Source organism: Bombina bombina, chromosome 2, assembly GCF_027579735.1.
Source record: "Bombina bombina isolate aBomBom1 chromosome 2, aBomBom1.pri, whole genome shotgun sequence".
Lineage (NCBI taxonomy): Eukaryota > Metazoa > Chordata > Amphibia > Anura > Bombinatoridae > Bombina > Bombina bombina.
Genome location: NC_069500.1, coordinates 461689926 through 461704010, shown reverse-complemented (window position 1 = coordinate 461704010; position 14085 = coordinate 461689926). Strand labels below are relative to the sequence as shown.

The window sequence follows — 14085 nt, the reverse complement described above, 5'->3', positions numbered from 1 at the left end:
AGTAGTAACATAATACTATGTGCAGATAAGATTTATTGCTATGGAGCCTCTGTCTATAATAGTAACACTACCCTATGCCTATGTGCAGCTAAACTTTATTCCTATGGAGCCTTAATACTATAGTAGTAACACTATCCTATGCCTATTTATAGCTAAACTGTATTACTATTGGACACTTAATAATATAGTAGTAACACTTCCCTGTGCCTGCGTACAGCTAAGCTTTATTCCAATGTAGACTCTGTACTATAGTAGTAACACTGCCCTATGCCTATGTGCAGCTAAGCTTTACTTCTATGGAGCTTCTGTACTTTAGTAGTAACATTATCCTATGCCTATGTATAGCTAATCTTTATTCTGATGTAGACTCTGTACTATAGTAGTAACACGATCCTATGCCTATGTGCAGCTAAGTTTTATTCAAATAGAGCATCTGTACTATAGTAGTAACACTACCCTATGCCTATTTGCAGCTAAGCTTTTATTTCTTTGGAGCCTTTATACTATAGTAGTGACACTATCCTATGCCTATGCACAAATAAGCTTTATTTCTATGGAGCCTATGCTTACATCAATTCCAAGGCACCTAAAACGGAATGCAGATTTACAAAATAAATTAACTTATAATACAATCCTTGAACCAGCCTAACTTCTATTAACCATGATTGGCCCTAAACTCTGTAATTGCAGCTATGTCTAAGTGAAAATCTGCCCCTACGGCTCTAACCATGACCCAGCCCCACTAGCTGTTCTACTGTGTGATATATACCATCAACCTTAGTACACCCCATACAATTCCCATCAAAACCCCCAAAACTAAACCCTACAACAATTCTTTTCCACCAGTACATTCTTAAAACCTATAACCCCCATATGGTAACCCTCTATCTCCAACAAACCCCCTGAACTCTAACCTCTTCCAAAAAACCCTGTGTTAAATTCCACATTAACTACAACCTACTTATTTGTTAAATCTACTATTAAACTTGACCACATATCTCTAAATGCCCATACACTATCCCCGAACTGGTAATCCCTGTTAACCCATAATAAATTTCCCCTTACAATACCCTAAAAAAATTAATATTAACTTTGAACCCCCAAACATTATTATGATTATTATCGGTTATTTGTAGAGCGCCAACAGATTCCGCAACGCTATAAAAATAGGCGGTATACAAGGTAGCAATAATTGGGATCAGATGGGTAGAGGGCCCTGCCTAGAGTCACACTGTTGTAGTCAACCCTTGTGAAGCTGATCTGTAAGCAGTTGGGCTCTTAGGCTTACATTCTAAGGAGGTTCATGGTGGATAGCAATGGAGGAGAGGAACTGGTATTAGGAAAGGTTAGTGTAGGTTGTATACATCCCTGAACAGAAGAGTCTTTAGGGAGCGCTTGAATCTTTAAAAACTAGCGGAGAGTCTTGTGGAGCGAGGCAGAGGGTTCCACAAGATAGGAGCCAGTCTGGCGAAGTCCTTTAATTGGAAGTGTGAGGAGGTAACAAGAGGGAAGGAGAGTAAGAGGTTGTGAGCAGCGCAAAGGGGACGGGAGGGAGAGTATATGGAGACAAGGTCGGAGATATAGAGGGGAGCAGTGCAGTTGACGGCTTTGTATGTCAGAGTCAGAATTTTATGTTTAATCCTGGAGGCAAGAGGAAGCCAGTGAAGGAATTGGCAGAGAGGTGCAGCAGATCAAGGGCAACGGGTAAGGAAGATGAGCCTGGCAGAGGCATTCATTATGGATTGTAAAGGAGCTAGACATTAGATAGGGAGACCAGAGAGGACGGAGTTGCAATAGTCAAGGCAGGAAAGGATGAGAGAGTGGATTAAAATCTTAGTTGTTTCTTGTGTAAGGAAATATCTAATTTTAGAGATGTTTTTAAGGTGGAAGCAGCAGGATTTAGCCAAGGCCTGAATGTGAGAAGTGAAAGATCTGAGTCAAGTGTGATCCCAAGACATCAGGCATACGGAGTAGGGGTAATGATGGAGTTGTCGCCAGTTATAGAGAGATGGGGGGTGGAGATTTTAGAAGAAGGGGGGAAATAAGGAGCTCAGTTTTGGAGAGATTTAGCTTAAGGTAGTGAGAGGACATCCAGGAAGAGATGTGAGAAAGACAGCTAGTGACACGGGTTAGCAAGGAAGAAGATAGGTCTGGAGCAGAGATGAAGGTTTGAGTGTCATCTGCATACAAATTATATTGAAACCCGTGGGACTTTATTAGGAAACCTAATGATGACGTGTAGATTGAGAAGAGAAGGGGACTGAGGACAGAGCCTTGCGGTACCCCAACTTCCTACATGATCAACTTCACGCCAACTTTGAACACCTTCCAGAGTTTAAAAGTCCTCTATAATCAGTAAATATTTATATTGTTGTCTCATCCATTTGAGAACTTTTCAGAGTTTTTTTTATATATCCTGGGGTCATTTTCTGGTAAAAGTGAATCCTGAAACACTGTTTAATTTGGATTCAATAAGTATCTATTTTTTCTCCTTTTGATCCATTAAACAAGAATTATTTAACCTAGTGTCAAAGCAGTATAACCTACTCATTAATTAATCTTCTTGGTTCTTTGTATCTTTCTTTAGAATCTTTTTTATGTACAGAAGTTTTCTACACTGAAATACGGGATATTATATATGTATATTCTCCTGTGGAAATCATATGATACCGTCAGATATATAAACAAATAAGTGCAGTCTATAACTTGCATTCAAAGAAAGACTCTACTCAAAATGTTTCTGTTATCCATTCGAGATAGCAGCATTTATGAAAATGATATTCAAAATGGGTTATATTTAGTGTGTTTCATATTAATACGTATTGGTTTATAGCTACTTTGAACTACACGTAATTCTAAGGGAGAATTAGAAGGAAATACATATCAACCAATAATTATAAACCATAAGTGCCTATCAGCCAATGATGACTAGGAGGAAGTTCACAATTTATACAGCTGTGTTAGTTACAGTTTAACCCTTTAAAGTGGATGACGGACACGTGTTGTCATATGGTGGGGGGTACTTTCAGAGCTAAATGCCCCCACACGCATTGTCAGGGAAATCTGAAGATGCCGGTGGTGTCACCAGCCCTGGAAACCCAGAAGTGCCAGGCTGCAACTGGATGGAGAGGTATACATTCACACCCCTCTATCTCACTTCCCTTACAGCCTAGAAACACTCAACACCCACTGTTTGAAAGGAAATTGTCTGCTATTTAAAAAAAAAAATGTGTTGGGCATATAAAGTTTAAATACATTTTAAAGAAAAAAATAAAATCATATTCATTTAAACACATTTACACTTATAATAGACCATTAAAAAGGCCTAGAGACCCCATGACCCCTTGCTATAAAGTTCAGTAAGCCCCTCTTTATAAAATTCCCTATATACATTTTAATGAGGTAATAGTGATCACCTGGCATAAATAAATGCAAATTTATTTGAGTAGAGGTTCATGGGAGCCCTTAAGTAAAATTATTATAGCCAAATGTCCTTATTTATATGGGGATAATCCCTTTTGTTTGTCTATAGAGTTTAGAAAAATATCACAAACCATATATATATTAAAGAAGGGTCTCTATGCCTCTAGGCACTTATAAAGGCTATCAAAAGACTCCTTCTTTTAAAGCCCATGAACCTCTCTTTTTAAACAAGCCTCTGTTTAAAGGGACATGATACCCAAATGTTGTAGCACTTGAAAGTGATGCAGCATAGCGGTAAAAAGTGGCATTTTACCTCAACATTTCCTAAGTATTCCCACCCCACTGTAAAGAGACTTTAAGCAGAAAATCAGGATGCTAGTCCCAGGAGTGTGTATCTGGCATGTGCAGGCACAGTCATGTCATTTTCCTAATCAGTTTTAGGAAGTATACTATGAAATCTAACTAGATTTCTGTCAAATTTCATTAGCAAAGCAAAACATGACCTCAGCAATGCTGATGCTGATTGGCTTTTTTTTTTCAAGTATATGTTCACAGAGCAGTTTTGAGCTGAAGAAATTTTGAGGTAAAATATCTTCCCTTTTTACATAGAAATGCTCATAAGATATTTTCATGTCAGCTTTTTACAGTTATGCTGCATCACTTTCAAGTGATTTAGCATATGAGTATTAAGTCCCTTTAAGTTTTAATAGCCAGGTGATCACTGTGATGATAGTGATCCCCTGGCATGGATAAATGAACAGTTATTTGAGTAAATGCTCATGTTAGCCACCTATGTGCACATCAAAGTAATATATATATATCCAAAGGCTCTTATTTATGAGGAGAACCCCTTCTTCTTTTGGCGATCGTGTTTAGAATACAAACATGAACTCCAACAATTGTTTACAAACTTGTTTATTATTTCTTTACACATTTTAATGTTACATGTCATGATATAAACATAAAATAATTGTACAGTTTGAATCTGCTAATATGAGTGGGTTTGTCGCCGAAAAATGTAGAGTAGCCTCTAAAACTCCAAAAATGCTCTGCACTGAATACAATGTAATGGTGGCCCATCAAACACACCCAACATGTTCCAACTTTTTGTGGATGTAAGTAATTTCACGGGAAAGTTTTCATTACAAAAATATTTTGTGGAGAAACGCACAAAAAATATGACCAATATTCCCATTGTTTTAGATAATATGGACGAAAGACTAAAAGACGGTTGTTTGGTATATGAACCTGATACTCTCTTAGATCAATTGATTGAAAATTACTAACATACTGTGGGGTCAAGCCTGGTGCTCTATGGCCATTACATTGATGATTTGATTTTTTTGTACAAGGGGCCCTATGAAGAAGCAATCAGATTTAGTGACTCCCTCAATTCTAACGATTATGGTTTCAAATTCACTAGTAATATCCAATCTACAAAGATTGATTATCTTGATCTGACACTGTCATTTTCATCTTCTGGCCACATTGTGTCTGAAACTTTTTCAAAAAAGTGGATTGCAATAGTTTCTTAGATTTCAATAGCAACCTCTATCTAAGCTGGAAGAAGAATGTCCCATATGGACAATTTAGACGAATACGAAGGAATTGCAGTACTAGGGAGAGTTAGAACTCAATACAAAAAGGTTACCTCAGAGCACTACATGAAGATAGAACTAAATATTTCACTAAAAATACAAATAAGAATACTAAACATAATATGATAACTAAAAACCTTCAGATGGACCTAACACGCCCCTATTTATCACTGGTTTTAGTACCATTACCGTGAAATTCAAAGAATCATCTCTAAACATTGGTCTATTGAATGTGATGATCCTTTTTTGAAAAATCTTATCTCTGCTAAACCCAAAATAGTGTTTAGAAGAGCCCCCACAATTAAAAATAAATTGGCACCAAGCAAAATAGTTAAGGATAAACTACATCTAAATAAAATGACGAGTACCAATACTGCCACTAATAATAAAAAGACTTTTTGGGGGAATTTTGTACCAAGCTGTGGTATTTTCAAGTGTCACAAATCTAGATGTAACATGTGTAAGATTGTTAAAAGTGGTACTAAGACTTTTCAGTCCAATGTAACAGGAGAAACGTTTACTATTAAGAAACGCCTCACATGTGAGTCTACTTATTTTATTTATTTAATACAGTGCTTATGTGGGGCCCAATATGTAGGGTGTTAGAGCCATAAAATAAAAAAACATTGGAGTGAACACATCCTTAATGTTAAAAATAAATTTCTGAAACATAGTGTTTCAAGACATTGTACATATGCCCATAGGGAGAGTTTCAAAACACTATCAATGTTTCTGATTAAACAAATTTCTAGAAATACTCAAAATCCCATGTTGCTTTTGAGACGTATGGGAGACATACTGGATCCACAAGTTTACATACCTTAACCCCTTAATGACCGCAGCACTTTTCCATTTTCTGTCCGTTTGGGACCAAGGCTATTTTTACATTTTTGCGGTGTTTGTGTTTAGCTGTAATTTTCCTCTTACTCATTTACTGTACCCACACATATTATATACCGTTTTTCTCGCCATTAAATGGGCTTTCTAAAGATACCATTATTTTTATCATATCTTATAATTTACTCTAATTTTTTTTATAAAATATGAGGAAAAAATGGAAAAAAACACACTTTTTCTAACTTTGACCCCCAAAATCTGTTACACATCTACAACCACCAAAAAAATCCCATGCTAAATAGTTTCTAAATTTTGTTCTGAGTTTAGAAATACCCAATGTTTACATGTTCTTTGCTTTTTTTGCAAGTTATAGGTCCATAAATACAAGTAGCACTTTGCTATTTCCAAACCACTTTTTTTCAAAATGAGTGCTAGTTACATTGGGACACTGATATCTTTCAGGAATCCCTGAATATCCATTGACATGTATATATTTTTTTTTAGAAGACATCCCAAAGTATTGATCTAGGCCCATTTTGGTATATTTCATGCCACCATTTCACCGCCAAATGCGATCAAATAAAAAAAATTGTTCACTTTTTCACAAATTTTTTCACAAACTTTAGGTTTCTCACTGAAATTATTTACAAACAACTTGTGCAATTATGGCATAAATGGTTGTAAATTCTTCTCTGGGATCCCCTTTGTTCAGAAATAGCAGACATATATGGCTTTGGCGTTGCTTTTTGGTAATTAGAAGGCTGCTAAATGCCACTGCGCACCACACGTGTTTTATGCCCAGCAGTGAAGGGGTTAATTAGGGAGCATGTAGGGAGCTTGTATGGTTAATTTTAGCTTTAGTGTAGTGTAGTAGACAACCCCAAGTATTGATCTAGGCCCATTTTGGTATATTTCATGCCACCATTTCACCACCATATGCGATCAAATTTAAAAAAACGTTAAATTTTTCACAATTTTAGATTTCTCACTGAAATTATTTACAAACAGCTTATGCAATTATGGCACACATGGTTGTAAATGCTTTTCTGGGATCCCCTTTGTTCAGAAATAGCAGACATATATGACTTTGGCGTTGCTTTTTGGTAATTAGAAGGCCGCTAAATGCTGCTGCGCATCACACGTATATTATGGCTAGCAGTGAAGGGGTTAATTAGGTAGTTTGTAGGGAGCTTGCAGGGTTAATTTTAGCTTTAGTGTAGAGATCAGCCTCCCACCTGACACATCAGACCCCCTGATCCCTCCCAAACAGCTCCCTTCCCTCCCCCACCCCACAATTGTCCCCGCCATCTTAAGTACTGGCAGAAAGTCTGCCAGTACTAAAATAAAAGGTTTTTTTAATTTGTTCTTTTTTTTTAGCATATTTACATATGCTGCTTTGTAGAATCCCCCCTTAGCCCCCAACCTCCCTGATCCACCCCCAAAACAGCTCTCTTACCCTCCCCCTCTGCATTATTGGGGGCCATCTTGGGTACTGGCAGCTGTCTGCCAGTACCCAGTTTCAAGAAAAAAACGTGTTTTTTTAAAACAAAAATAGAAATTCTGTAGTGTAGATTCACCCCCCCTAACAGACAAACCCCAACACCTTAATTGATTAATAAATAAAAAACTTTTATTCCCTTTTTTATGCTTTTTTTTTTTTACTTTTTTCTGTAGTGTAGCGGTTCCCACCCGCTCCCTCCCCGTGCACGCGCCCGCCCCCGCCCTTCCGTGCACGCGCGCGTGTCAGTGCGCGCCCCCGATCGCCCACGCCCACGATCCCGCCCCTCCTGCTCGTCGCCAAGGCCATCGATGGCCACCACCCGCCTCCCACCAGCCTCCCACCCACCAACGCGGTAAGCCAACAATCTCCGGTGCAGAGAGGGCCACAGAGTGGCTCTCTCTGCACCGGATGGCTTAAAAATGTTATTGCAGGATGCCTCGATATCGAGGCATCACTGCAATAACCGGAAAGCAGCTGGAAGCGAGCAGGATCGCTTCCAGCTGCTTTCCAGACCGAGGACGTGCAGGGTACGTTCTCAGGCATTAACTGCCTTTTTTCTGAGGACGTACCCTGCACGTCCTCAGTCATTAAGGGGTTAACCCCAGAAGGTCTAAATGAATATGTGGATCTAGCAGCTTTTGATCTTTGATCTTCCATTGCCTCCTATTGGTCATACCAATCATATATACATCCTACATATATTAATATACACACTTCTATCATGTTTACATATTAGTAATATCAACACTTAGGGAACACTACTTCATGTTTTATTTATAGGGGGCCTTCATCACTCCCATGCACAACCCTCCTCACAATAGTGACCACATCACCATCACATACAGTTATATTACATAGACTTAATGATTTAATATCCACACAATTAGTTCTCTCATATACACTATCACACTAGTTTCCTACATGCCGCACTTACTGGATTTATATTTTATTCCAATAATATTACAGGTTTTTTGGCCATTCTTACCCATCATATTTTAGTAATTATGTTTAAATAAATTCATAGGTCCTAAACCTATGGAGTAGACATCACCGTACTTTTTGGAGTCATAATATATCATATACACATACCATTATAGGTCACACAACCATATTAATCCTTCACATGTATCGGAAAACTCCAAAGATTAAACATTTATCTAGTAGATATTTCTTTATTTGTGTCATGGTCCTATCTCACACATTCCACCTTAATATATACTTTGCCATATCAAGCCTATACCACCTTAACATTGTCTCCTCCTGCCTATAAAGCCTGCACTGTCTAATTACTCTTTGCTGGTTTATTGAAGTGATTAACTCACAACTCCAGCTTGTATCCTGGTGTAAGAAAGTACTCGGCTGCATTTAAACTACTTCACTTGCACACCTTGGCAAAAGCGCTGCTTGTTGTCTTCCTACCTGGCTTCCTCTGACGTCACTGCAAGCCATTCACTCCTCACACGCTGCTCAGGCCTGGCAGCGTTCCAACTTCACAGCGTGCACAGACTTCCAGCTGCTCTGACACAGCCTTCCGGATCTCAAGCACTCACAGTGCCTTCAGCTTGCAACAAGTATAGCGACACATGAGGTTATCAGGTTCCGTATAAGCTTTTACTTGTAGTGTTCTAAGTCTGCTAATCTCACTACTTCCATATTTAAGCTTGCCATAATATTGACATTCCTCTATGTGTTACACTGTATAAATCTGCCAGCAAGCTACTAGCACTACCATTACTAAATGGTTATATTAACTCCTCACCTGCAGTGTGCCATATTAAACATGCTATGAGTACTAATCAGGGTATTTTCCTTAACTAGTTACTGCTCCTGTCTTGAGAAATATATATCCTTTGTTCTGCCTCTAAAGCATTCCTGTATTCATTACTCTTTGATATTGGAAGCTTATTGAGGCAATATAAATACAGATTAGGATTATATGCTTCCTTACTAGCAAGCATATTTCCCAGTTTGTTACATTAACATAGTACCACAGTTCTACTTCTAAAGTACTAAAGATAAGTAAAGAATTGTCACATAAACAAGTGATTTCTTACATAATAAACCAGCCTTAAAAAAAAAAAAAAAAAAAAAAAAAAAAAAAAAAATTTTTTTTTACTATGGAGCCATCAGATGTGGCCCCCCAGCTACATAATTTAAACCAGCGCCTGGACAACTTAACTCAGGCATTTAGAGATATACAGGTGGAAAACCAAAGTCTCAAAGCCTGTCTTAGAGAAGTGTTGGCCAATAGGAATGCTGGAAATGACCACCAGGCTGAGCCCCAGGTTTCTTACCCTGAGAAATTTACTGGTGATAGATCCACTTTTCGCCAGTTCAGAAACGCCTGCCTGTTGTTATTCGATTTAAAACCGAGAACTTATCCTACAGACAGATCCAAAGTATTAACTGTTCTCTCATACCTGCGAGGGGAACCTCGGGCCTGGGCTGACTCATTTTATGAGTCCCAGGACCCAATTCTGAATTCTTTTGATGCCTTCTTAAAGGCTTTATCCAACCTTTATGATGATCCTTATCGTCAGATTACTGCTGAAACTAAACTCAGAGGACTCAAACAGTTAAAAGCTCCAGTGGAGGAGTATATTACTCGTTTCAAGATTTGGGCCAGAGATTCGCTCTGGAATGAGGTCTCTCTCAAGAATCAGTATCGAATGGGGTTGTCAGAGGAAGTAAAGGACGAACTCTCCAGAACTGGCATACCAGATCGCCTAGAGGATTTCTATACTTTAACAACTACTATAGATCGCAGGCTCCGAGAGCGAAGGCAGGAAAAAGGTAGTTCTAGCCACCCCACACGCCGGTTGCTCCCGACTCCGCCTACTGCTACTGCTCCCCCTGACCAGCCTATGGACATTAGCTTTCTGAGAGGACCTCTCACTATGCAAGAAAAGACCAGACGCCGTAATCTCAATCTGTGTATGTATTGTGCTGGTACGCAGCATGTGGTTAAGGATTGTCCCCTGCTTCTGAAGCAAAAGCGAGGTAAGACAAAATCAAATAGTAACTGTCTTCACACAAAGTCAGCTACATCAACTTACTTTACCTTACCTTTACAATTACAGTGGGATCAGCACAGGATCAGCAGTAACGCCATCGTTGATACAGGCGCTTGTACCAATTTCATTGATGTTCGTTTGGTTCATTCTAATAAAATTCCTTTTCAGTTAAAAAGCATTCCACTGCCTCTCAAAGTCATTGACGGGTCACATTTAGCTTCTGGTCCAGTGTCACATCAAACTGTCCCTCTGTTAGTCACAACTCCCTCTGGTCACACTGAAACAATTACTTTCGATATCATATCCTCTCCTATTTACCCTATTGTACTGGGCATCTCTTGGCTTCGTTTACACCAACCCACTCTGCATTGGTCCACTCTTTCTCTCTCCTTCCCCTCCTCTTACTGTTCTAACACTTGCTTCCCTAGGAAACATATTTTGATCACATCCACTCCTGTCATACCAGTTGAATATTCTGATTTTTCAAACGTTTTCGATAAAAAAGAGGCAGAGGTATTGCCTCCCCATAGGGCCTACGATTGCCCCATAGATCTGCTGCCTGGTGCAACCATACCTCATGGTCATATTTATCCCCTCTCAAGACCTGAGTTACAACACCTTAAAACTTATATTACTGAGAATTTAAAAAAAGGGTTCATCCGTCCCTCCACCTCACCTGCAGCAGCAGCTATGTTTTTTGTAAAGAACAAGGATGGGTCTTTACGCCCGATAATAGATTATCGCGAGCTGAACAAAATAACAATAAAAAACAGATACCCACTACCTCTCATCCCAGAACTGATTGAGAGGTTACGTGGCGCCACAGTGTTCACTAAACTAGATCTGAGGGGTGCCTATAACCTTGTCAGAATAAGAGCCGGGGACGAGTGGCTGACCGCATTTAGGACTAGGTATGGTCTCTATGAGTATACGGTTATGCCATTCGGTCTGTGCAATGCCCCGGCGACATTCCAGAACTTCATTAATGATATTTTTAGAGATGTCCTTGACACGTTTTTGGTTGTCTACTTAGACGACATTCTTATTTACTCACCCTCTTTGACAGAACATATACAACATGTCAGGCTTGTGTTGTCTAGACTACAAACACATAGACTCTATGTTAAATTAGAAAAATGTTTGTTTCACGTCACAGAGGTGTCTTTCTTGGGTTATCACATCAGTAAGGGTCAGATTAAGATGGAGGATAACAAAATTTCAGCCATATCATCATGGCCTATACCCTCTTCTGTGAAAGAAGTTCAAAGGTTCTTGGGCTTCGCAAATTTTTATAGACGCTTTATTCAAAACTTTGCTGCCATCACAAAACCCCTGACAAATCTGACTAAGGGAAAGACTCCATTTTGTTGGACACCTGAGGCTCAAACCGCCTTTGACCAATTAAAGCATCTCTTTACCACCTCTCCGATACTCCATCTACCAAACACAAAGTGTCAATTCGTATTAGAGGTTGACGCATCAGAATATGCCATTGGCTCCGTGTTATCCCAGAGATCCACTCCTAAGGATTCATTACATCCTGTGTCTTATTTCTCTAGGCTCCTGACACCAGCTGAGCTGAATTATCCAGTTGGTGAAAAGGAGTTGTTGGCTATTAAGTCATCCTTTGACCAATGGAGGCATTTATTGGAGGGTACGGAGCAACCTATAGTGATATTTACTGATCATAAGAATCTACAGTATCTCCAGACAAACAGAACTCTTTCTGCTCGACAGCTCCGCTGGAGCCTCTACTTCTCTCGTTTCTCCTTCCACATCGCCTACCGTCCTGGCATACGGAATGGAAAGGCAGATGCTTTATCTAGAAGGGATAAAAAGCCTGAGTCTACTCAATTTCCATCCACCATCATTCCAAAATCTTCTTTTGTAGGTCTTCTATCAAATGATCTCACAGATCTAAAAACACATCAACAACAAGACATTACTAAGACCGCTTACACGCTTACCCCTGATAATGCTGGAATCCTCTACAAGGATTCAAGGCTATATGTTCCACCCTCGCTGCGAGATCAGGCAGTGTCCATTGCCCATGATTCATTATTAGCAGGTCATATGGGTATACACAAGACACTTGACCTTCTACAGAGGTATTTTTGGTGGCCTTCTATGAGAACCACTGTTAAACAATACATCAAACTCTGCGTTACCTGTCAAACCTGTAAGCCCTCACACCAACCACCTCTGGGTTTACTACAGAACCTCCCTATTCCCGAATTTCCGTGGACTTCTGTCTCCATGGACTTTGTAGTTGATTTGCCTAAATCTGAAGGTTACACCGTCATTTTTGTTGTTGTGGATCTCATGTCAAAGATGGCACATTTCATTCCAACCGAAACTCTACCCACTGCACAAAAATCAGCTCAGTTATTTCTTAGAGAGATTATTCGTTTACATGGAATACCCACTACAGTACTCAGCGACAGAGGCTCACAATTCACCTCAAAATTTTGGAGACATCTTTGTACCTCACTAGACATACATCAGTGTTTGACCACATCGTACCACCCACAGACCAATGGACAGTGTGAGAGAACCAACCAGTGGCTGGAGCAATTTTTACGTTGCTACTGTTCCCACAAACAAGAATCTTGGGCCACGTACCTCCCACATGCTGAGTTTGCATATAATAATACCACCAATACTTCTACGGGGTTTTCTCCCTTTTATATCAATTCAGGCTACCATCCCCGATTTCATCCATTGCCTATGACACACTCACCTTGTCCTCAGGTGAATGATCTCGTCAATTCCATTAAGCAGACTTACGTCGCCATACAGGATAACATCAAGCAAGCACAGGCCACCCAAAAGAGGTTCTATGACCTACGCCATCGCCCTCATCCTACCTACGCTGTAGGACAAAAAGTCTGGTTATCGGCAAAGAATCTGAGGATTCCAACTCCTTGCAAGAAGTTTAACAAACTTTTTGTTGGTCCTTTTTCTATCATTGCTCTTCCAAACCCGGTTACGGTGACTCTACAGCTTCCTTCCACTTACCGCATTCACCCGACATTTCATGTGTCCCTCATCAAGCCTTGCTACTCTTCTACCCCTCTATCAGCCACTTCCCTGGGTTCTCCTACCCCGGATCCTGAGTACGAGGTCCAGGCCATTCTGGACTCTAGACGTTGGCTTGGTGAACTGCAGTATCTGGTTCATTGGTCCGGGTACGACTCTTCGGAGGACTCTTGGGAACCCGCCTCAAATCTCTCTGCAGATAGGTTGGTCTCTTTGTTTCATCAGAGGCATCCGGATCGTCCTTCTCCCTGAAACCTCTTTGATGTTTCCTTGGGGGGGGAGTATGTCATGGTCCTATCTCACACATTCCACCTTAATATATACTTTGCCATATCAAGCCTATACCACCTTAACATTGTCTCCTCCTGCCTATAAAGCCTGCACTGTCTAATTACTCTTTGCTGGTTTATTGAAGTGATTAACTCACAACTCCAGCTTGTATCCTGGTGTAAGAAAGTACTCGGCTGCATTTAAACTACTTCACTTGCACACCTTGGCAAAAGCGCTGCTTGTTGTCTTCCTACCTGGCTTCCTCTGACGTCACTGCAAGCCATTCACTCCTCACACGCTGCTCAGGCCTGGCAGCGTTCCAACTTCACAGCGTGCACAGACTTCCAGCTGCTCTGACACAGCCTTCCGGATCTCAAGCACTCACAGTGCCTTCAGCTTGCAA

At 40.0% G+C, this 14085-nt stretch overlaps 1 protein-coding gene across 1 annotated transcript in view; it reads left to right on the top strand.

Moving 5' to 3' along the window:
• The window catches only part of LOC128647015 (seizure 6-like protein), a 366983-nt gene extending 362025 nt beyond the window's left edge, over positions 1–4958 (top strand). The window contains exon 4 of the mRNA XM_053699827.1: positions 4776–4958. Within this exon, the coding sequence (XP_053555802.1) occupies positions 4776–4958 (183 nt within the window). The remainder of the gene's footprint in view (positions 1–4775) is intronic.
• The last annotated feature ends 9127 nt before the right edge of the window (positions 4959–14085 follow it).